Source organism: Pan troglodytes, chromosome 11 (genome assembly GCF_028858775.2).
Source record: "Pan troglodytes isolate AG18354 chromosome 11, NHGRI_mPanTro3-v2.0_pri, whole genome shotgun sequence".
In the NCBI taxonomy this organism is placed as follows: domain Eukaryota; kingdom Metazoa; phylum Chordata; class Mammalia; order Primates; family Hominidae; genus Pan; species Pan troglodytes.
This window is the reverse complement of record NC_072409.2, coordinates 46,732,539-46,757,959: the sequence shown is the minus strand read 5'-3', so window position 1 is coordinate 46,757,959 and position 25,421 is coordinate 46,732,539. Positions and strand designations below refer to the sequence as shown.

Here is a 25,421-nt window from a genome sequence, read left to right as displayed (position 1 = left end):
TCCGAAAGTGCTAGGATTACAGGCGTGAGCCACCGTGCCCGGCCACTTTTTTATTTAATGAAATAAAACCGAAGAGAAAAATCCAAGTGCACCGCTTTTACGAAGGGTGAAAGTTATTCCCTATAACCTATGTCAGTTGTGTGAAATATATGTATGTGTACACTAAGTCATGGCGTAAAGTATATTCTCCATTTTCCACTGTGTGTTTCGGTAAAAACCTTTGAGAAGTCCTACTTAAATGGCAAAGAAAGCTTTTGCAGTGAGAGGTAGCCATATTTTCAAAACCATCTCCCGCTGGAACAGGATGGCATCTCCAGGTTCCTCTCTGTCTCATGATGGCTCTTTCAGTTTGCACAGGACCCCCTGGCCCTGTCCTCAGAGGTCTCTGTACCAGCACATGGGCCAGGCAGTCTCTTCTGTGACTGTGAATGTGATGTTCGACTCTCTAGTCTGAGGGTGACCTGAACTTAGAAGGGCTTGTCAGTGACATGAGGTGACTTTCTGCCTTGGATCCTCATTGTCACCCCTTAACAGGTCAGTGCCCTGTATCCCCTTTGCCCCACCACACTCTCCCAGGAGCGCAGGCATCAGAGATCACCCACTGATTCTAATCTGCAGCAGAGCCTCCCGCTCCCATGGAAAGGATCCAACTAAACTGAGGTGCTGGGGCACCGGCCATCTGCACAGGATGTGTCTTGCTCCTTATGGGGTCTGGAGAGAAAATGTGTATGTGTTTGTGGAGAGAGTAGAGACAACAGGAGGAGGGCTCTGTAGGACTATTGTCTAATTAATTTTCTTGCTTTCCAAGGCCTTTCCCCTAAGAAGGACCCCGGACCCCATCAATGTGTTCGAGTTGTATGCTGGGAACTGGGACAGCCAATCAGAGAAGTTAAGTCCTAATGAGACCAAGGATGAGCAGCTGCAGTTCCTAATTGACCTGCCACTTTCTCAGACCCTGAACCAGGTACCCAAAGACGTGGCTTTGTTCTCTGGAAACCCAGGACTGACAAAGTGTGTGTTCACTGCAGCATCCCTACCACTGATGACCTGCGACTCTTTCCCCCAAACAGCTGCAATCAGGCCTGGGTGCCTTTGGACCAAACGTGGCTCAGAGAGGATAGAAGAGTCAGGAAGTACAGAATAAGAAGTCAAGCAGAGTGAGTGTGGGGGCGCTGAGGCTATCTGCACCAGTGTGGCAGGCCCGGGGCAGGAGGCCCTGGCGATGCAGTGAGGACAGTGCTTTGGACCCACACAGTTTGGCTGAGTTAAAAGTGCACAAGTATATTCCAAGCAACCCACACTTGCTAATTTAAACATACAGGCCAGGAACATTTTTAGGGCAAATCATGTTAGCAATTGCCACTACTTCTAAAAAAGATCTCTGGTTTCTACCACAAATGAGATGGAAGAGGCACCCACTGACCATGCCATTAACTGATGAAACACAGTAGCCACCATCTGTGCGACAGGTGGCTGTGTGCATGCTTATCATCCTGTGAGAAAGGTCTGCAGCTCCTACCTGTGATTCGGTTTTCAATCTCCCCCTGCATCTGAAGCGAGTCCACATAAATGGTCCGGTTGCCAATGAAGCGTGCACAGGCAATTCCCCGGTAAGGCTGGCAGAACCCATCCTCGTGGTAATCATCCCTGGTAAGAAACACACAAAGTCTGTTAGAGCTCTGGGAGGTGCCAGATCCCGCCAATGACTTCTTTTATGATCCAGCATCTTGCGATCCAGCAATTTTGTTACTTGGTATTTATATAAGTAAATTTAAATAAGTAAAACACATAAGTCACACAAAAACCTGTACATAAATGTTTATGGCAGCTTTATTCATAATTGTCAAAATTTGGAAGCAATAAGATGTCTTTCTGTAGGTGAATGGATAAACAAACTGTGGTACATCCAGACACTGGTATTATTTAGTGCTAAAAAAAATGAGCTATCAAGCCACAAAAAGAGAGGAAACTTACATGCATATTACTAGGTGAAATGAGCCAATCTGAAGGCTACATACATACTGTATGATTCCAATCATATGACATTCTAGAAAGTGCAAAACCATGGACAGCGAAACTATAGAGACTGGTTATGGAGAAATGTCAGTGGATGCCAGGGGTTATGAAGGAGGGAGGGATGGATTCCAAGAGACATACTGGGGTTTTAGGGCAGTGAAATATTCTGTATGATACTGTAATGGTGAGCACACGTCACTATACATTGGGCAAAACCCATAGAAGGTAAAATATAAAGAATAAGCCCTAATGTAAACTACTGATTTTAGTTAATAATAATGTTATCAATATTGGCTCAGCAGCAATAAATGTCTCACATGAATGCAAGACATTAAAATAAGGGAAACTATGAGAAGGAGGGCGGAAAGACTCTGGATTTTCTGTTCAATTTTTCTGTAAACCTACAACTGTTCTAAAAAATGCCTATTAATTTCAAAAAATTCCACATCTTTAAGGGAGTATGGAACAAGAATGGGAGGACTGGTTAAGGGTGAGGATGATTCTTGAGGTGAAGGGTACATGGGGATGGGTATGTGTTTGTGTATACATGCACACACCCAGAACATCAGGCACGTGTTTCACCTTACCCTTGAACTATTTAATACATCAGGGACATTATGACAATGCCCCTGCAAACTTCCCTTGTTTGCAAACAAGGCTTCTATGATAACGATGACAATCCACAAGGTAAACAGCAGAAATATTTGAAAAGGAGAAAAGCAATACACAAATGTATTCTCTACTATGTTCAAAGGTGATGGTAGGGACTCCAAGAAGTCCAAGCCTCAAAGAACTCACAGAATGGCATACATGCATGCCTACTCTACACAGAAGCGCGACCTGGCCACTGCTGCATGGACGGCACAGACTGCATGTCACAGGCGTAGGAGGTCAGAAGAGGGAGAGACACGGACAGGCTGTTCTCCCTCCTGCTCCTCCCGGTCCCCACAGGGACAGCCTGCATGGATGGGAAGATGGTGTAATCCTTTCCCAGGTCCCCAGGTTGGAGTTTGTGCTGAATTATTTTCTGCAGAAACTGTTGGTCTGGCTTCAGCCAATGAAAGCCATCATGATAAGTATCCTGGAGGATTTTAAAGTGGTGCTCAGGACCCTCCAAAGGTCCATTGACGCCAATGAGCCACAGCAGACACATTGGGGGCTGCCACTGCTGGCAGAAGAGGGGACTGAAGATGCTCGGACAAGCCTTGCATGAGCACCTCAAGCCTGTAGCTTGTTTTCCAGAAAATCTGGAACCTACCCCATAAGCCTGAGAGCACTCGGCTTTCCATTCTACATCCATTTAGAGTAGACCATCCCCAAATGAAATCTGAATTCTGTTCAATTTAAGGCCAGGCACAGTGGCTCGTGCCTGTAATCCCAGCACTTTGGGAGGCCAAGGCTGGTGAATCACTTGAGCCCAGGAGATCGAGACCAGTCTAGGCAACATGGTGAAACCCCCACCTCTACAAAAAATACAAAAACTAGCTGGGCGTGGTGGCGTGTGCCTGTAGTCTCAGCTACTCAGGAGGCTGAAGTGGGAGGATCACTTGAACTGGGAGACAGAGGCTGCAGTGAGCCGAGATCAAACTACTGGGCTCCAGCCTGGGTGACAAGAGCAAGACCCTGTCTTTAAATTAAAAAAAAAAAAAAAAGAATGTGTTCAGTTTAACCAAATGGATTTAAAATCCCTATCTGAACTCTCTTGCTAAGGCAGAGGCTGAACGCTTGCAATAGTGAAGACCTTCTCAAGCTTCTGCAGAAAACCCTTTTCTCAAAGAACAGAACCTGGAGCTATAAATACTTCAAGAAAGAGATTTTGGTGTTAACTCCAGCTCACCAGCCATTGTTTCCTTGGGTTAAGGGTTCCTTAAAGGTAGTTTAAATAGGCAGCACATGTGTTAACAATGCGAGCCTGCCTGCCCAGCTTTCACTCTTTTTGCACTGGAGTTAACTGCTGATTAGACACTGGCCACACTACCAACATAAATGGAAGTCACCTCTGCCTGGGTATGTGCTGGACATGTCCCTGTCTGGAGGCGGGCTCAGGGTGCTTTGTCCACTCTGCTAGAAAAATCATTAAGACATGCCTGATCAGATTAATGTCAGCTATGCCTAAGCTATGAGATTCAGATCAGTCCCTTGGGATGCCCCCACAAGTGTGAGCAATTTCTTTTCTACCTTGCAAGAGTCAAGGAAGAGAAGGTTGTTCCCCCTGTTGCAGGCTTCTCCCTGGCCGCTGGTCAGGTGCCCACAGGACAGAGAGAGCAAGGGATGTAAGGAAGATGACAAGGGGGTGCTGGGGTGGAGGGTGCTCCTGCCATCACACCCCGCTCACACTTCCCTCACCGAAGCGGGCTTTCAATCTGAATAGACAATATCCAGGCTGGGCGTGGTGGCTCAAACCTGTAATCCCAGCACTTTGGGAGGCCAAGGTGGGAGGATCACAAGGTCAGAAGATCGAGACCATCCTGGCTAACACAGTGAAACCCCATCTCTACTAAAAATACAAAAACAAAATTAGCCAGGCGTAGTGGTGGGCACCTATAGTCCCAGCTACTCGGGAGGCTGGGGCAGGAGAATGGCGTGAACCCAGGAGGCAGAGCTTGCAGTGAGCCGAGAATACGCCACTGCACTCCAGCCTGGGCGACAAAGCAAGACTCTGTTTCGGAGGGAGGAAAAAAAAAAAAAAAAAAAAATATATATATATATATATACACACACATATATATACATATATATCCCCAAAAAGCCAGATAGAAGTGCTTGGAAAATGGCATCTTTGCTTTTGAATTGTCTGAGAAAACTAGTGGGAGTTGCTTTCTATTTTCCAACAATTATATTTTATCTTTATCTGGCACATTTGGGGCCTTGGAAGAGGAACAGAGCTGGAGAGAGTCTGTTAAGTGGATCCCTGGGAAAGCAAGGAAAGGACTGAAACGGAATTTGGCAGCTATAAAATTCCTTCAGCAACGTAAGTGCAGTAGACATGCTCACCAGCTGGTGGAGCATCCACGTTTCAGAAATGAAGTGTGGAAATCCCCTGCCCCTCATGCTGCCAGGCACTGATCCAAGGCCTGACGGGACATGGATGAAGAAGAAACTTCTACACCAAGAAGTGATTGTCAGGGAGGAGAGAGGGTGCTAAATAAAGACAACTCGGCCGGGCGCGGTGGCTCACGCCTGTAATCCCAGAACTTTGGGAGGCCAAGGTGGGTGGATCATGAGGTCAGGCGATCGAGACCATCCTGGCCAACATGATGAAACTCCGTCTCTATTAAAATACAAACAATTAGCCGGGTGTGGTGGTGCATGCCTGTAGTCCCAGCTACTCGGGAGGCTGAGGCAGGGGAATCGCTTGAACCCGGGAGGCAGAGGTTGCAGTGAGCAGAGATTGTGCCACTGCACTCCAGCCTGGTGACAGAGCAAGACTCTGTCTCAAATAATAATAATAATAATAATAATAATAATAATAATAAAATAATGACAACCCTGGGTAAGAAAAGCAACAGGAGAGGGGTAGGAGATCAGGGAGAAACAGAGGCAGGGGCCAGCAGACTGTGATGGCAGGTGCTCCTCCACCAAGACTGGCAAGATGGTGGGGATCCACAGCCTTCCCCTAGATGACACATGCTGAAAATAAAAATTCATGGGTATTAATAATGAAGGAGGTTTAAAGGAAACTAAGGCTTTTTTAAGGTTGAAAAGGAATCCATGTCAAAATTCAAATGTAGCTACATATTGCATAGGAAGTTAACATTTTCCCCTAATGGTTTTGTTACAAAGTAGTAACCCATTCTCATAATTGTTTATCTTATTATGAGAGAGGCTGACTGTCTAAATGGGCTGCCTGCCTAGGTGAAGCAGAGGAAGCTCAATCTGTGACTCACCAGGAGACAGAGCAGACCAGCCACATTCACAAAGCAAAAACTCCCTAAGCATTAGGTGCTCCGACAGTAATCTAATATGGAGCTGTATCAAAACTCAATACTCTTTACTTTGAATGCAAAACCTAGCATACAAACCATGATGTCCACTATACAATAAAATTACCAGACATGCAAAGAAACAGGAAAATATAACCCGTGGTCAAGAGAAACAAACACAAAGATAACCTAGATGTAAGAATCAGCAGAGCAGGTTGGATTAGGCCATTTTCACACCACTGATAAAAGACATACCTGAGACTGTGAGCAAAAAGGAGTTTAATTGGACTTACAGTTCCACATGGCTGTGGAGGCCTCAGAATCATGGTGGGAGGCAAAAGGCACTTCTTACATTGGCAGCACCAAGAGAAAAATGAGGAAGAAGCAAAAGTGGAAACCCCTGATAAACCCATCAGACCTCATGAGACTTACTGTGACGAGAACAGCACAGGAAAGACCGACCCCCATGATTCAATTACCTCCCCCTGGGTCCCTCCCGCAACATGTGGGTGATTCAATTACCTCCCCCTGGATCCCTCCCACAACATGTGGGAATTCTGGGAGATACAATTCAAGTTGAGATTTGGGTGGGGACACAGCCAAACCGTATCACAGGGCTTTAAAGTAATAGATGTGGAAAACACAGAAGAAGGTGTAGTGAAGATGTGGGGTATTTCAGGAGGGATGGAAACTATAAAAGAAGAACTAAACAGGAAGCCTAGAACTGAAACATAAGAGTCTACAATAAAAGATTCATTGGATGGTGCAGCCATGCACCACATAACGATGTTTTTGGTTAACAGCAGACCACATACACAATGGTGGCCCCCTAAGATTACAATGGAGCTGAAAAATCCTCATTGCCTAGTGACATCAGAGCTGTCATAACACTGTAGTGCAATTACTCAATTTTTAATAAACTCACTGTAGCGTAAATGTATAGCGTTTACACAGTCTATAGTAGTGTACAGTAATGTGTAATGTCCTGGGCCTTCACATTCACTCACGACTTACTCACTGACTCACCAGCAACAGCTTCCAGTCCTGCAAGCTCCATTCATGGTAAGTGCCCTATGTAAGTGTACCATTTCTTAATTTTTATACCATATTTTTACTGTACCTTTGCTGTGTTTAGATATACAAATACCATTACATTACTGTTGCCTACAGTATTCAGTATAGTCATATGCTGTACAAGTCTGTAGCCTAGGAGCAACAGGCTGTACCATATAGCCTAGGTGTGCAGTAGGGGAAATCATCTAGGTTTGTGTGAGTACACTCTATGATGTCCCTACAAGGAGAAAATCACTAATGCATTTCTCACAACGTATCTCCACTGTTACATGATGCATGACTGTATAACAGAGTGGATACAGCAGAAGAAAAAAATCTATGAACTTGAAGACAGATCAACAGAAGATTTCCAAACTGAAGCAAAGAGACAAAAAGACTGACAACTCTGATACAAATATCTAACAAGGACATCAGAAAAATATGATAAGGGCCGGGTGCAGTGGCTCACATCTGTAATCCCAGCATTTTGGGAGGCCGAGGCAGGTGAATCACTTGAGGTCAGGAGTTCAAGACCAGCCTGGCCAACATTGTGAAATGCCATCTCTACTAAAAATACAAAATTAGCCGGGCGTGGTGATGCGTGCCTGTAATCCCAGTTACTCAGAAGGCTGAGGCAGGACAATCGCTTGAACCTGGCAGGTGGAAGTTGCCATGAGCCAAGATCATGCCATTGCACTACAGCCTGGGCGACAGAGTAGGACTCCATCTCAAAAAAAAAAAAAAGAAAAGAAAAGAAAAGAAAAGAAAAATACGATAAAGACATCACAAGAGTATCTAACAAGGACACCACAAGAGCGTTACAGACCAAAATGTCTACCATCAAAAGGGGCAACGTCCTCCTCAAAACATTAGCAAACTGAATCCAGCAAAATAAACACAGACAATACTAAAGAGGCCCATGGACCAACTGGGGTTAATTTAATGCCACTGCACTCTATATTTGAAAATGGTTAAAATACCTGGGAATAAACCTAACAAAAGATGTCCAAGGCCTCCACACTTGAAACTTCAAAAATCACAATGTTGAAATGAAAACATGTTCACAAAAATATGTGAAAACAAATGTTCATGGCTTTATTTATAATTGCCCCCAAATGCTCATCAATAGGTGAATAAACATATTGTAGTACATTCATACAACAGAATACTTCTCAATAAACAGGAATGAAGTGCTGTATATGTAACCAGAATAAATCTTTCAGACATTATATTTAATGAAAGAGGCCAGACATAAGAGTCTCCAAACAAAATGTCAACAGCACAAGGCAGGAATTTTTAGTTTTTATCTGTTGCATTCATTGTTGTATCCTCAATGTCTTGAATGGGACCTGGCGCATAGTTGACCCTCCATAGAAATTTGTTAACTTTTTTTTTTTTTTTTTTTTTGAGAGACAGAGTATTGCTCTGTCGCTCACCCAGGCTGGAGTGCAGTATCACGATCTTGGCTCACTGCCACCTCCACCTCCTGGAGGTTGATTCTCCTGCCCAGCTTCCCAAGTAGCTGGGACTACAGGCATTCACCACCACACCCAGCTAATTTTTGTATTTTTTAGTGGAGATGGAGTTTCATCATATGTTGGCCAGGCTGGTCTCAAACTCCGGACCTCAGGTGATAAGCCCACCTCAGCCTCCCAAAGTGCTGGGATTACAGGCGTGAGCCACCACGCCCGGTTGAAGCTGAAATTTGTTAACTAAATGAATGATTTCCTTGAGAATTAAGATGCTGTATATTTATTACTCTCTGCTTCCAAAATGAAATACTCTGAATATCTGACTGTACTGATAACATATTAGATGTGGCAAAAACATCCACTTGATCCAACTGAACATGCCCAACACCAATGTTTGATATCATAAAAATCCAAGTCAGCAGAACCTTGGAAATATTGGCTTTTGCAATGGCCACCTCTAAGGCCAGGATCACATAAGGTGGCCAGAGGCAGAGAAGACAATGGCTCTGAGGGTGCCAGTTCCCTGGGAAGTAAATTTTATTTTCCCCTATGCTGTTCAGGTGGCTAGTCCCTCCCAGGTAAGCCAAACACCTTCCCCCTATGCTGTTCAGGTGGCTAGTCCCTCCCAGGTAAGCCAAACACCTTCCCCCTTGGAAGGTTGCTATATCCTTGAAAAACCCTGAAGTCAGTTGGTAAAAGGCTCTCACTGTGCATCATATGGCATAAGAGCTAGCCCCTGGAATCCACGGGCTCGGGTGGAAACAAAACAACCTAAAGCGGCATTCCATGTGTGAGTGCACATCAAGTGTGCACATTTTCATTATTGCTGAAATGCAAATATCCTGTGTCACCATATGGTCTCATTTATTATTTATTAATTATATTATATATATATTTTTTTGAGACGAAGTCTCGCTCTTTTTGCCCAGGCTAGAATGCAGTGGCGCGATCTCGGCTCACTGCAACCTCCACCTCCTGGGTTCAAGCAATTCTCCTGCCTCAGTCTCCCGAGTAGCTGGGATCACAGGCATCTGCCACCATACCGGACTAATTTTGTATTTTTAGTAGAGACGGGGTTTCTCCATGTTGGTCAGGCTGGTCTCAAACTCCCGACCTCAGATAATCTACCCACCTTGGCTTCCCAAAGTGCTAGGATTACAGGCATGAGCCACCATACCCAGCCTTTTTTTTTTTTTGAGATGGAGTTTTGCTCTTGTTGCCTAGGCTGGAGTGCAATGGCGCGCTCTCGGCTCACTGCAACCTCCACCTCCCCGGTTCAAGCAGTTCTGCCTCAGACTCCCAAGCAGCTGGGATTACAGGTGTGTGCCACCACACCCGGCTAATTTTTGTATTTTTAGTAGGGATGGGGTTTCACCATGTTGGCCAGACTGGTATTGAACTCCTGACCTCAGGTGATCCGCCCACCTCGGCCTCCCAAAGTGCTGGGATTACAGGCATTGAGCCACCGCGCCCAGCCTATAGTCTGCATTTAGAAGTGTGTATCTATTCTCGAATTATCTTACTGATGATTGTCTATTTAGTCACCTACTGCTTGTATCACATAACCTTAAATTCAGTTTCTAGCTTTTATTCCGGTTCTGTACTATGAGATTTAAGGAAAGTTGTATTTTCTAGAAAACAGAACTTACCATAAAAAGATGTCACTGAGAAAAAAATTAGACTGGCTTCCCTCCTTCAAGTTCTGTCTGAATTAAGTTGAACTTGATTAGGTTGGTGTTCTGAGGGCTTTAATATTAAATGCCAAATGTCAGCCTTTTGCCTGAGTTTGTCAGCAATAAGGTGGCTTGGTTTTTTTGTTTGTTTATTTTTTAAAACATGGAGTCTCGCTCTGTTGGCCAGGCTGGAGTGCAGTGGTGTGATCTCGGCTCACTGCAACCTCCACCTCCCAGGTTCAAGCAATTCTCGGGCATCAGCCTCCCTAGTACCTGGGATTACAGGCACGCACCACCACACCTGGCTAATGTTTGTATTTTTAGTAGAAAGAGGGTTTCACCAAGTTGGCCGGGCTGGTTTCCATCTCCTGACTTCAAGTGATCAGCCCGCCTTGGCCTCCCAAAGCGCTGGGATTACAGGCCTGAGCCACCATGCCTGGCCTGGCTTGGTTTCTGCTCACGTCATTTCTAATTACCGGCTTCTTACTTGGCACTTTCAATTTTATAGTGCTGTTTTCCTGTAATTAGGATAAACTCTGAACTAGACTTATGAAAACTCCCCGAAAATAGCAATGGAAGGAGTTTGGGCTGGCAGCTGGCCGAATTCCGTGTAGACACACTTGGCGAGAGGTGCCTTCGAATCATCCACCTGGAGAGGCTCATTATGTGGGTGAAACATATGGGGCTGGAGCTGGGGAGATAAGTCAGACCTGGAAACAAGGAGTCCCGGGTCACAAGCATCTGGATGGAGAACGGCTGAAGTCTTGGAATTAACTGATTCTTGTTCCCATAAGAAAATAACAAGGCCATGGCCCCAGGAAGGTGATTTCCCAGAGGCCAATAATTAACATAACTTTTCATTATTCAAAAGAATAACACACTTTCCTTGAGCAGGTGTGTGTGTGTGTGTGTGTGTAGCACAATATGCATGCACACACCTGTGGGCCCCATGGCCAATATGATGAAACCCTGTCTCTACTAAAAAACCAACAAACAAACAAACAAAAAAATTAGCCAGGCATGGTGGTGCACTCCTGTAACCCCAGCTCCTCGGGAGACTGAGGCAGAAGAATTGCTTGAACCTGGGAGGCGGAGGTTTCAGTGAGCCAAGATTGTGCACTGCTGCACTCCAGCCTGGGCGAAAAAGCGAGACGCTGTCTCAAAAAAAAAAAAAATGCCAAAGAGAATAGACTTTAAGTGTTTTCACTACAAGAAAATGATGAGCATATCAAGTGAGACATATGTCCATTAACTTGATTTAGCCATTTCACAATGTATACATATACCAAAACATCGTGTTGTACACTGGAATATAGATAATTTTTCTTGAATACATAAAGGTGGGAATAGAAAAAAGTATTTGTAGAAAACTTTAATTCCCCCATAGAAAAAAATCCAAAAGATACTTCAGGAAAAAATAATGAAAAAGTTCAACAAAGTTGTGGGTGTAAGATTTGTATTTAAAATTTAATGCCTTTCTCAACCACCACTAGCACACAATTTAAAAATAAAATTTGGGAGAGAAAGATATCAGTATCATTAGCAGAATCAATGAACCACCTGGAAACATACTTAAGAAAGATGTGCCGGGTCGTCATGGAGAAAATTATAAAACTATATTGCAAAGGGCACAGAGGCCGGGCCTGGTGGCTCACGCCTGCAATCCCAGCATTTTGGGAGGCTGAGGCATGTGGATCACCTGAGGTCAGGAGACCAGCCTGACCAACATGGTGGAACCCTGTCTCTACTAAAAATACAAAAATTAGCCAGGCGTGGTGGCAGGCGCCTGTAATCCCAGCTACTCAGGAGGCTGAGGCAGAGAATCACTTGAACCTGGGAGGCGGAGGCTGCAGTGAGCTGATATCGTGCCACTGCACTGCAGCCTGGGCAACAAGAGCGAAACTCCGTCTCCAAAGAAAGGAAAGAAAAAAAAAGAAAAGCACACAGACAACTTAAAGAAATATCAAACTACAAACTAGAAACAGCAGCATTAGTTCTCCCCTAATCAATCAAACATCTATTCAATTCTAATACAAAGATATAAAATTCACAAGGAAAAGAACAAGGCAAATAACAGGAAAGATAATTTAGAAAAATGGTATGGTAATAAGGTGGGTCAATCATCAGTTTAGGCTGCCATAACTAATATCATAGACGGTGGCTTAAGCAACAGAATGTATTTTCTCATACTCTGGAGGCTGAAAGTCCAACATCAAGGTGCCAGCCACTTTGGCTCCTGGTGGGGGTTTTCCTCCTGCCTTCCAGATGGCACCTGAGATCTCTGTATCTCTTCCTCTTGTATAAAGACACCAGTACTCTTGGATCACGGCTCCACCCTTATGACCTTATTTAACCTTAATCACCTTTTTAAAGGTCCTGTCTCCAGTACAGGCTCTGTCACCACAGGAATTTGGTGGGAAACACATTTCAGTCCATAGCAGTAGAGGAGGGCATGTTTCCCTATATATGGCAAGATATATTACAAAGCTGTACTGTTAGAATACTGTGGAATTCGTCCAGGAACAGAAGCTATAGGGACAAAACAGCCTATAAGCAGACCCCCATCTATAGAAATTTCACACAGGACAGGGGTGATATTAAATTTAATGATTACAGATTAGGTAATTCATTAGATGATGCCAAGACTCCAGGCCATCTGTAGAGAAAAACATTATAGGAGAATACTAGCTTATACCAGCATAAAAATAAATTCTAGATGGAGTAATAACTACGTAAAGGCATATACCTAGAAATTATTTTGAAACTCTTATAAAGCAAGAAAAACACATATTCTTTCTTTTTTTTGAGACTAAGTATTGTTCCGTTGCCCAGGCTGGAGTGAAGTGGCGTGATCTTGGCTCACTGCAACCTCCGCCTCCCAGGTTCAAGCAATTCTCCTGTCTCCACCTTCCAAGTAGCTGGAATTACAGGCATGTGCCACCATGCCCAGCTAATTTTTATATTTTTAGTAGAGACGGGGTTTCACGATGTTGGCCAGGCTGGTCTTGAACTCGTGACCTCAGGTGATCCACCTGCCTTGGCCTCCCAAAGTGTTGGTATTACAGGCATGAGCCACTGCACCCGGCCGAAAAACACATATCCTAACAGAAACATGGACAAAGTGCAGTCTATTTTAGTTATCTACCATAGTTATTTTCTATAATGTCACGACAAACACTGAATTAGTGAATATTGAGCCACTGTTCCCAGGGAAAATACAGTTAGTTTTCTGAGAGCCTCTGGTTACAACATTTGCTTCAACCAATCAATACACATCTTGTTTTATGTACATTTTTGGTTAAAGACATCTTATTTGATGTATATTATTGATTCGTGGAAAACGCACAGCCTCTAACAACACATCTTCTCCGTAAGGCACATCACAGCTCCCTACACTTGGGACACCAGATGGCACTTCAGCGCCACGCCTGGGAGCCATTTACAACAGCAGAATCACCAACAGAAAGCATACAAATAGGAAAAACGTGACACTAAGTAGACAGAAAGGATATGTGCTTACAGTATGAGGACTAGAACAAGAAGGCAGTGTAGTTTGGTTCAGTCTCAGCTGGAAACATGTGTCAGGGAGCTCAGGTTTTTCTCCACTCTGTGCATGTCCAAGAATGACCATGAAAATACCACGAGTGTTGATTTGGGGGACACGAAGTTTAGTGAATAAGCAAATTTGCAAATATGGAATCTGAAAATAATGAGGATAGGCTGGATACACACAGGCAATGCAATGGCTTTTAAAACGACAAAATGATGTTCAACCTCACTATTTACTGGTGAAATGTAATGTAAAATTACTATTTGACACCTAAGATGCTGGCAACATTTTAAGTTCTGATAATACCATGTGCTAGAAAACATGAGGAAATAATAACTCATGTGTTGCAGGTGAGGCTATGAATGACTTGGCCATCATAGAGGGCAATCTGGCCATTCCTGGGAGAGGTGGGAGATGCACACCCGTAATCCTGCTTCCTGATCTCTGTCCCTGGAGGACTTTCACCCATAGGGACAAAGAGACGTGGGATGCACAGTCACTATAAACGGGTCCCTATCAGTGAAAAGAACTAACCTTCACTCGGCAGTCAATGCATGATTCAAGTGGAAACTGACTCACAGAATGGAATACTGTATATTAGTTAAAATGAATTTAACTACGTATTAACATGGACTTTCAGACTGGAAAGGTCTCCACATCAACCTCCCAAAAAAAGTCTAGTTATGCATCATTTACAAGAGACCTACATAAAACAGAACACAAAAAGATGAAAGACTAAAGAGTGGGACAGGAATCATAAAAACGGTTCCTGGCAAATGCAAATTTAAAAAGCATGTGGAACTCTATTATTGTTAGGCAAAACTGAATTCAAGGCAAAAAGCACTAAAAGGGACTGTAAAAAGAAACCAAAAAACCCCACAAAAACCTATATAACCTTAAAATACACACAAAATATTAAAAATAGAGAACTAATAGAAACTAGCAAATCCAGATTGAGTGTGGGTGACTTTCACAAATCTTCAGGTATCTGGTACTCATGTGGATAAAAAATATATAGATATTTTTAATAACATACTTAATACTCAATCTCACAGATGAGTCAAGAAATGTGCAGCCACATCAAAGCACACTTATTTTTGAAACAACAGGCAAGATTCACAAAAATGGACCGTATCTAACTGGTTACAAAGAAAAATCTCAATAAATTATCAAGAGTAAAACATAAACAGCCCATATTCACTAATAATAATGCAACAAAAATCAGAAAACAGTATCAAACAACAGAAGCCTAAATGCGTGGTGGAAGCAGGGAGATGGTATTCAGAGGAAACTTTACAACTTTAAATACATTTATTTGAAAATTTAAAAATGACTAGTAAAAATTACTTTTTCAAGAGGCTGGAATGATATAAAAGATCACTGGAATCACTGCATACAGCGGAATAGCTACACTTAAAAAGGCTGACCACACCAATGTTGGGAAATATGTGGAGTGATCACAAGTCTCCCACACTGTGGGTGGAGGTAAAAAGAGTTTAGGAGAAGGCCCAGGAATGTCTTATAAAATTAAGCACACACATGCCCTATAATGCAGCAATTCTACGCCTAGTTAACACTAACAGAAATGAAAATACATGTCCACAAAAAGTATAGAGTATTCCTATACAAGGAACTTTATTCATAGTAGTCAAGCCTGGAATCTGCTTAGGTGTCCTTCAACAGGAGAATGGATAAATCAACGAGTATGTTCATACAGTAAAATGCTATTCAGCAATAAACAGCTGTAACCTACTGATACGTGTACAACACAGATGAGTCTCAAAAGCACTATGCTAAAAGGACGCCAGGCTTAAGTGGCTAGCTACATCCTGAAGGATTTCATTTCTGTGATGTTTAATAACAGGAAAAACTAGTCCATTACTTAAAAAATCAGAATAGTGGGTGCCTGGGGTAGAAGGGAGTTGACTAGGAAGTTGCACGACAGAGCCTGCAAGCGTGACAGAGATTCTGTACCTGGATAGGGTGTTTCGATTGCAGAGATTTATGCATTTGTCAGACCTGATAGTGCTATACTTAAGATGTTTGCATTTCACTGGTATGCAAATTTTAACTGAAGAAGAAGGAGCAAGAATCATAAACAGATACTGAACTCTCATTAATGATATATATGCTGAAGTATTTCAGGGTAAATGTACAAGTATCTGCAACTCAGTGAAATGAATGAAAAATTAGATGGATTGATGGACAGATGGAGGCTGGATGGAACGATAAGTGATAAAGTTAGCACAGTAAAATGTAAATGCTAGCATCTAGCTGGTGAGTATACAGGAGCCCACTATAAAATTCTTTCAACCGTATGTTTGAAATTTTTCATTATAAAATGTTAAGAAAAAGAAAACACCTCAAAACACAAAGGAAAGTAGTCCTTGATAAGAAAATTCAATTTAGATATTAATTCTCACCAAACTGACCTAAAAATTCATTGTAATTCCAATCAAAGTACCATCAGAATTTTTCAAGGAAATCATGACATTCTTTAACAAGACATAACATGAAAAACAAATTATTCATTTGTAAAAGTTTTAATTTCTATATGATCAAGAAATAAGACATAAAGAATTATCAAAATTCATTAAGAAACAATGTAAAGGAAAAATGAGCAAAGAATATGAAGTGGCAATTGACAAAGAAGAGACATGAGTGCCAAGCAATGTGTGTCCACATGCTCAGCCTCACTAGTACCCAGGGAAATGGAGAACAAAGCAGGTCATTTATTCATTTTTCATCCTTCAGAGTGGCAGAAGTTAACAAGTTTGGAAGTCATCTTATGGAAGATAAGGAGAAATGGGTCCTTTGACGTTGTCGGGAAAGTAACCTACAAATGACCATTTGGCAGTATCAGTTTTAAAAAGGGGATGCCTGTGCCCCTTTAGTTTTTCCTCTTCAGAATCTCTCCTAGAGAAACCCAGCCACAGGTCTCAGGGCCAGGGAAGGGAGACGCGGTGGCACGAGTGGCTGGGATGAGGCTTCCCTGATGGGAATGCCTGTCACGATGGAACAGTCACATGCTCTGCACATGAGTCCAGAAACAGGGAAAGAGAGCATCTGGAAACTTCAAACACACTGAGATGGAAAGATTTCTGTGAATACTGTTAACTAAACATGTCAAGTATAGCATCATTTATGTAAAAAAGTACATAAAACTGATAAGAGGTATTTCTTTTTAAAAATATTTTTATGTTTATTGTCAAATAGCACTCCAGAAATTTCTCATCAGTAGTGTATAGGTAAGCATATTTCTTCATTGTCTCAATAACACTGAGTAATTTATGTGCTTTTAGACCTTTTTTCAAGTTGATTGTTTTGTATTTCCTTAGGTAGACGTATGTATGTACTGAGTGCCTAGAAACTCCCTGGATGATTTACCTTTATGACAAGGGAGGCAGGAGGCCTGGAAGGATGGGAGGTCAGGCGGGACTTTCCGAAACTGCCCCAGTCATTTACATCAATGTGTGGATTAAATCCATAACTTAAAGTGAGAAGAAAGTCAATGTAAAAATATTGTGAAATAATTTATATAAATATATATATATTTACAATTTGTATATAAATATATGAATGTTTAATATTTATATAATTATAGTTCTGTAATTATGTTATGTATTTACAATATATTATATAGTTACATAATATGTTTATGTAACTATATATAAATGAACTATAAAAGTTTTATTTATAAAATACATAAATATAGGCCGGGTGCAGTGGCACACGCCTGTAATCTCAGCACTTTGGGAGGCCAAGGTGGACGGATCACTTGAGGTCAGGAGTTCGAGACCAGTCTGGCCAACATGGTGAAACCCCGTCTCTACTAAAAATACAAACATTAGCCAGGCATGGTGGTGCGCATCTGTAATTTCAGCTACTCGGGAGGCTCAGACAGGAGAATTGCCTGAACTTGGCAGGCAGAGGTTGCAGTGAGCGGAGACTGCACCACTGCACTCCAGCCTGGGTGACAGGGTGAGACTCTGTCTCAAAAAATAAAATAACTAAAATAAAAGACATAAATATAAAATAAGAGAGAACAATAGTTCAACTTTTGAAATGACTTATATGCCTTTTTCCAAAGCCCCATAATTGTGCTCATGATGCAATTTCTTCTTTCCTTACTCTGTGTCTGAAGGATTAAGGAAAAATGCTCCATCACTATTGCTTAGCACAGAATCTTCCCAAATATCTTCCCTCTAGGTCAGGTGTGGTGGCACACACCTACAATCCCAGTGATTTGGGAGGGCGAGACAGGAGGATTGCTCGAGGCAAGAGTTTGTGACCAGTCTGGACAGCATAGTGAGACCCCATCTCTACAAAAAATAAGAAAAAATTATCCGGGTGTGTGGTGGCACGCACCTGCAGTCCCAGCTACTTGGGAGGCTGAAGGGGGAGGATGGCTTGAGCCCAGGAGTACAAGACTGCAGTAAGTTGTGATCGTGCCACTGCACTCCAGTCTGGGTGAAAGAGCCAGTCCTGTCTATTTGGGGGGGGAAAAAAATCTGCCCTCTGCAAGCAAGCTGCTGATGTCTGCTGAGACAGGTCGCCGCCCTGCCCAGCCTCCCAACGTGGTGTTGCAGCACATCATGGGTGAGTAATGGGTACAAGGCCCAAGGAAACAGAAATCAGCCAACACTGCACACTTTACCAACCATATAGTGTTCATGCTATTGTTCAGAACATCTCAAAGTGAAGCACTGCTCTCCAATATGTCTGAGGAGGAAATGCAGGAAACCCGGACAGTCACTGCTCATCTCAAACACAGGCAATGGAATGAGCACTCCTCTGTGTACACGATGGGAGAGTGTGGGCAGTTCAGAGGGGACTCTCCCAAGACAGCCTGGCCACAGTGGAACAACCTTGTACTGGGAAACCAGAGGCCTGAGTTCAAAGCCACTGCTGTCAGCAGCTCGTGAAGGAGTGTGAGCCTGGCTGTGAGCCTCGGTCTCCTCATCTGCAAGGTGGGGTTGAGACTCCCGCCCACTGCCACGGGGTGGCCCAAGGCTCAGGGGCACACATTTATTAACTGCAGCTGGTGGTGCTGGGATTTCAGAGTGAATTACGTCCCTGTTTCCCAATGTCCTAATGAGCCGGTATCTTCCTGGTGCCCAGGCAACCTGGCCTGTATATTTATACTCCTCTCAGTAGCCCTGTGTAAGGTCACGATCACAGAAAGAAATTAACCATTTTTGTTTTTCTGACTTTTTTTCTGTACAAGAAACATGAAAAATGTAAATGTTTCCCAACCCTAAGCAAGCACGTGGCCATCCCTGTGTGAAGCCCAGCCAACTTCTAGCAAATTCGGCAAAGACATGAGCTGGCAGGATTTAAACCCCGGATTCCTACATAACAAAAACCCTCAGAGCAGCAGAACACGGTTTGGGGAAAACAGATACTTACTGAAAGTTATGATTTGGGCTGTGCGTTGGACCTAAAAAGAGGAAACAAAAAGACAAGTTATTAATACTCCATGATTTGAAATACAACCTTCTTCAAATCAGGCCAGTGGCAAACAGGCTGAAGCCAGCGGGCTCACTGGTGGGCAGCTGTCCTCGGGCCTCAGGCTCCACTCGTGATTACGTCAGCAAGGCTGGAAACCACACACAAGGGAAGGGGTGCTTTGTCACTGAGGGTATCTTTGTTTTTGGAGTTTTTGCTGTCCTTACTCTCTCTTCTCATCTAGTCTTTACACACAAAATCTGTTTTACTACTTATGATCGGATGGCGTGGGCTTCGGTGGCAGGGCCAGGGCGTTTGCTGCCTGGGAGTTTTTCACAGGTGGGATGAAGGGGGACACAGTCCTTCCTGCCACTTAATTCCTTCACCAGGTGTGACGAGCACAGAGACTCAGAATCTCTGGTCATCGCACTCAGCTCTCTCCCCACCCCAGCCAGGTCAGCCTCGGGCCCTACCTAGCCGTCCTGCAGTGTGGTCACTCTCCCACTGACACCTGACCTCCTAACACACGGCCTTCCTGCTAAACACCTCAGCTCCCCGTGTGTGCCTGGGATTGTCTTCTGGGCTCCAGGTCCATAAACCTCTCCATCTGCACCTATTTTCTTTTTGTTCTCTTTTTTTTTTTTTTTTGAGACAGAGTTTCACTCTTGTCACCCATGCTGGAATGCAATGGCGTGATCTCGGCTCACTGCAACCTCCACCTCCCAGGTTCAAGCGATTCTCCTGCCTCAGCCTCCTGAGTAGCTGGGATTACAGGCGCCCGCCACCATGCCAGGCTAATTTTGTATTTTTAGTAGAGATGGAGTTTCTACTAAACTGGCCAACTACTACCATGCTGGCTAGGCTGATCTCAAACTCCTCACCTCAGGTGATCCGCCCACCTCGGCCTCCCAAAGTGCTGGAATTACAGGCGTGAGCCACCGCACCTGGCCCTATTTTATTACTAGTAAATGGGTAACAGGTCAAGCTGGGCCCTGGGGCACATGGGGAAGGCCCTAGGGAACGGTTTCATTGCTCTCCCCTTGTGCTGACTGGTGTGTGTTCAGTTTCAAATAGCAACTGGACCTCTTGCTTGGTGGCTGGGAACCTTCATATCTGCTAACCCACACAATTTCACTGTCCAACTCACCCAGCCGCACAAACAGGACGCCAGTGGCGGTAATGGTCTTCATCCCGTTGGTGGCCACGCACTGGTAGTAGCCAGTGTCTGTCGTGTCCAGGTCCTGGATTCGCAGTCGTGAACCATATTCTGTCTTCCGGATGATGATCCGCCGCGGCTCCTGCACCACCGGGGCATCATTCTTTAGCCACCGCACGTTAGGGGGTGGGTTTCCTGCCACCTTGCAGTGCAGAATTGCCGTCTGGCCTTGGACAATGGTGATATTGTTTACTGGCTCCAGAAAATTCAGAAAGTAACCTGCCAAGGAGAGCGGTCACAAAAGAGCAAGCGTCAGTGAGGGCTGGAAGGAAGGGCTACCTGGGGGCTCTGTTATGAACTCTTCCAAGGGAAGGTTTCGATTTTTGTCACCTACTAAAATAGGTTGTTATCTGCGGTAATTATCTTCTAGAAAGCTACAGGGAACACTGAGTTAGTGAATACTGAACCACTGCTCCTATGGGAAATACAGAGTCAAATTCCTGTGAGCCTCTCGTCATAATATTTTCACCAACCAACCAATACATAGCCTTGGTTTATGTGTGTTTCTGTTTAAAGACACCATATTCAATGTGTACTGTTGATTCCTTCACATTGAACCCATGGCCAACAGCCTCATAACTCATGCCTGAACGAAGCTTCTCTCACACACATTTTTTTCTCCATAAGGCATGTCGCAGCTTTCTTGCACTTAGGAACACCAGACCACTTCAGTGCTGTGCCTGGGGGCCATCATAAACAATAAAATCACCAACAAAAAGCCCAAATATGCAAGAAACTTGGCACTAAATAGACCAAGAAAAGGCCACATGTTCACAATATGAGGGCAGAAACCAGGGAGCAGACCATCGCCTTGTTTAGCCCCAGCTGGGACACAAATTTTTCACTGCCATGGGCGTGTGTCTGTGAAAGGCCACAAAAGCACCATAAGTATTGATCTGGAGGTTACAAATAGACTTTAGGTATTAAGTGAACTCACAAATACGGAATCTGCAAATGATGAGGATCAACTGTGCTTCTCTTTCCAAACACTACATCTAACCCAGGCTGGTCAAAATGATGTAAATTCACGCTCAGAAAGTCCCTCCTCCCTGCCTACCGTATCATTAAGCACAAAGCCACAGAAGTAAAATATTAAAAAAAGATGTGTGACAAAACATGGACATCCCCAAACCAAGCTAATCACAGTCCTGTAAATAGAACAGAAGTTACAATGCTGATGAGGGGGAGCTGAAGGCTTTGTCCTGCTGCACCCAGGTCCAGAGCAGACAGAAGCAGTCCCACGCACACACACTAGGGGGCACACAGGGTCTTAAAGCACCCAGAATGGGGAGTGAGTGGGCTGCTCCTAAAATAGGAGCTGGAAACACTGCCCTGATAAGTGGGGAGCCCAGTACAGCCACAGGCAGGAGCTCTACGGGGCAACGCAAGGCTACAGGGAACAAGGGGAAGTGAAAGGGACAAAGGAGGAGGGATGTGTGTGAGTATGCATGTGTGGTGTTTGTGTGGTGCACATGTATGTGTGTGCCTGCACACGCAGGTGTGTGGTGTGGTCAAGAGGCTGGAGAACTACTCCGTCTCTTAAGAGGAACATGCAAATACAATTCTGTTAATGTAACATGTAGGGAAAACTAATGTTGGACAAGAAAGTTAATCATCAACATGAACTTACATCAGACAAAGCTAAAACAACACAGCAATCTGAAAATGACTTCAAAACAGATACATCCATGTTCTGTATCTTTTGGCTCATTTCTGGTTGGCCTTGATCCTTTCTTTTCAAGTGAAGTTGAAAGATGGCAGGCATCTGTTGTTACAGATTTAATCGGAAAATTATAGTATTTCTAGTGAACCCTAAGGGTAAGAAGTGTTGTAGGATCCTCCAGCATCTGTGGAGGTGGAGGTGATGGAGAGGTGGGGGAAGCCAGGCAGTGGATTTAAGATGAGGAGACGGTCTTCATTCACAGGACAGTGGAAACGCACCTCTCTGCAGAGTAGTCATTAATGAGCAGAGACCACTACTTATAATTATTATTAACATCATTAGCTTCTACCTGGATACTCTCCTAGCCAACCCTTTTCCACGCACTGAATTAAGTTATAGAAGGTAATTCTTATTGACAACATAAAGCTGGAAGGTCACTAAAATGCTGATGACAATTCTTTAAAAAGATAGGCTGAATCAGGCAGGGTAAAGTTCTGTATGTATGATCTTCATTAACTCAACCATACAGGCACAGCATGGGGAATCTGCATTCCCCATGCTCCCGTCTACTGGATCTCATGTCTTTGTTTCTTTGTTGAATGCAGTATCTAATCTGCTGTGACGATGTGAAGTGGTGGTTTTGATATAATCTGGGCTGCCCATCCCAGCATATCATTTCACTGTGTTCTGGCCAGACTAGCATTGAAAAGAATATTGCTAAATGGCCAGCAGCTATACCTGGGAAGGTGCTGAGGCAGTGGCATATAAAGGCCTGCCCAGGTGGGAAGGGACCAGGGTAGAGTCTCACGGACAGCACCACGTTCCAGCCAGGCCTTGAGGGAGCCACCTTCACATTATATTGGAAGCTCAGTGGGACCAGTACTCAGATGGGGCCATCATTAGGTAACCTGATAATTTACAGCTGTCTCCCCAAGTAGGTGAGTAAAATTGAGCCTTCAGAAAGAAATCAGAAAGACAGATAATGGAGAATAACTAGATTATATCCACAGTATCAACGCTCCCAAATTTTCTCTAACCTCCCCACACTTCTTCCCCACTGGACAGGGAGTCCCTTGCTCTCTCCAAAGCACAGCAAGCTGGTTCCTTGTTGTTCAGTTGGCCAAGGCCACTCCTCAGTGTTCTTTGCTGTCTCTCATGTATCACACCTGCTGAAATGTCACCTCCATGGAAGGTGTTTTCTGGCTGCCCATCTAAAACAAGCTCTATTCACTTCTAACCTTGCCTTCCCCCTCCCCACTAAATCACTTGGCTTGTTGCTGTGGCAACATCACATTTGTTAAATTATGATGACTGAAGTACGTTTGGACATTAAGAAAAACAACTGTGGGCTAGGTGCGGTGGCTCACGCCTGTAATCCCAGCACTCTGGGAGGCCGAAGCGAGTGGATCACGAGGTCAGGAGATGGAGACAATCCTGGCTAACACAGTGAAACCCTGTCTCCACTAAAAATACAAAAAAATTAGCCAGGCGAGGTGGCGGGCGCCTGTACTCCTTGCTACTCGGGAGGCTGAGGCAGGAGAATGGCGTGAACCCGGGAGGCGGAGCTTGCAGTGAGCCGAGATCGCGCCACTGCACTCCGGCCTGGGTGACAGAGCGAGACTCTGTCTCAAAAAAAAAAAAAGAAAAGAAAAACAACTGTTACTTTTTGGGGGCAATATTCTCAATTTCATTGCTACTTTTCTCTTCTAAATTTTAAAATCATCCCAGCAAGTTCCATTTTAAAAGTAGGACTTTAATGGATAATTTGCATAAAACTACCCACTTCATGATATTGAGAAAGCATGGTCTATGTATCTATTTCAGACCTTCTGAAGTATTCAGAAAAGCTTTGTAATTTTCTTAATATACATCTTCACATATATTTTTAGGTAGATTTCTAGCTGCTCTCTAATTTTTCTTACTATTGTAAATACTTTTTCTATTATTTCTGTCTAAATGACTTTAGGTTTATAGGGAAACTATTAGATAGCAATCATCTACATAGTGTACTAATTTCCTATGGCTGCTGTGACAAGTTACCACAAACAGGGGTGTAAAGCAACACATATCTTTCATCTTACAGTTATGGGGGTCAAAGTCCTCATATCCATGTGACACGGGCTGCCTTCCTTCTAGAGGCTCTGTGTGAGAACTGCTTTCCTCAAACCTTGCCAGGTTTCCAATGAAACCAACCCAACAGTCCCATAGACCAGTGGTCCCCAGTCTTTTTAGCACCAGGGACCAGTCTCATGGAAGATAATCTTTCCATGGCCTGAGGTAGGGGCCTTGGTTTGGGGATAATTCAAGAGCATTACATTTATTGTGCACTTTATTTCTATTTATTTATACAACTCACCATAATGTGTAGAATCAGTGGGAGCCCTGAGCTTGTTCTCCTGCAACTAGCAGTCCCGTCTGGGAGTGACAGGAGACAGTGACAGATAATCAGGCATTAGACTCTCATAAGCGCACACCCTAGATCCCTCAGATGCACAGTTCACAATAGGGTTTGAGCTCCTATGAGAAGCTAATGCCACTGCTGATCTGACAGGAGGTGGCGGTCAGGTGGTAATGTAATTGATAGGGAGTGGCTGTAAATACAGATGAAGCTTCACTTTCTCACCTACTGCTCACCTCCTGCTGTGTACCCCAGTTCCTAACAGGCCACGCACCAGTACCAGTCCATGGCTGGGAGGTTGAGGACCACTGCCATAGACAGTTCTTTTGGATAAACATAGAAATTGACCCTTCCTCAGGAAAGGACCTCTCAAAAAAGTATCAAAGAATTGAAACTCACCAGATCATCACATCACATCCAGACAATAAGACACTAGGCCCCTCCATCATCAGGATGGCTTCCTTACCCCTTCCATGTTCCTGTTTTCCCACACATAGCTACCTTTCTTCCCTGCTATATAAAGCCCTCATTTTAATCAGACAGGGAGATGGATTTGAAGCTGAGCTCCCATCTCCTCAGCTGCATCACCGGATTAAAGCCTTCTTTCTTGGCAATAATTGTTGTCTCAGTGATTGGCTTTCCGTGTGGTAAGCAGCAGGACCTAGACCAAACCCTGGTGTTTCAGTAACATTAGGGACCCCCTCTTTCCTTGGCCAGTGATTCCTCATTGCATCACTCCACCCTCTGCTTCCATTGTCACATCTACTGCTGAATCCAGTCTTCCAGCCCCGGTTTCCTAAGGACCTCTGTGGTTACACTGGGCCTACCCGGATAAGACAGAATGATCCTCTCTTCTCAAAATAATTAACTTAATCCCATTTGCAAGTTTTTAAAGATCTTGCCACTTTACTCAGCTATCTTAGTTATAACAGTTTCTGAGTTGATTGCCTTGGATTTTCCACATAGATACCATCTTCCTCAAATAACAATAACATAACCTTTTTGCTTT

General features: G+C 43.8%; 1 protein-coding gene across 4 annotated transcripts in view; it reads right to left on the bottom strand.

Moving 5' to 3' along the window:
• ROR2 (receptor tyrosine kinase like orphan receptor 2) overlaps positions 1-25,421 on the bottom strand; it is a 225,546-nt gene that overhangs the window by 13,511 nt on the left and 186,614 nt on the right. For all 4 annotated transcript variants that reach the window (XR_001720862.4, XM_016961128.4, XM_054658255.2 and 1 more), the window contains exons 3-5: positions 20,283-20,570; positions 19,097-19,127; positions 1,520-1,647 (exon numbers count right to left, since the gene is read on the bottom strand). Coding sequence is in view for 3 of the 4 variants with exons in the window: in XM_016961128.4 (XP_016816617.2) it covers positions 1,520-1,647; positions 19,097-19,127; positions 20,283-20,570 (447 nt within the window). In the remaining variant the exon portion in view is untranslated. The remainder of the gene's footprint in view (positions 1-1,519; positions 1,648-19,096; positions 19,128-20,282; positions 20,571-25,421) is intronic.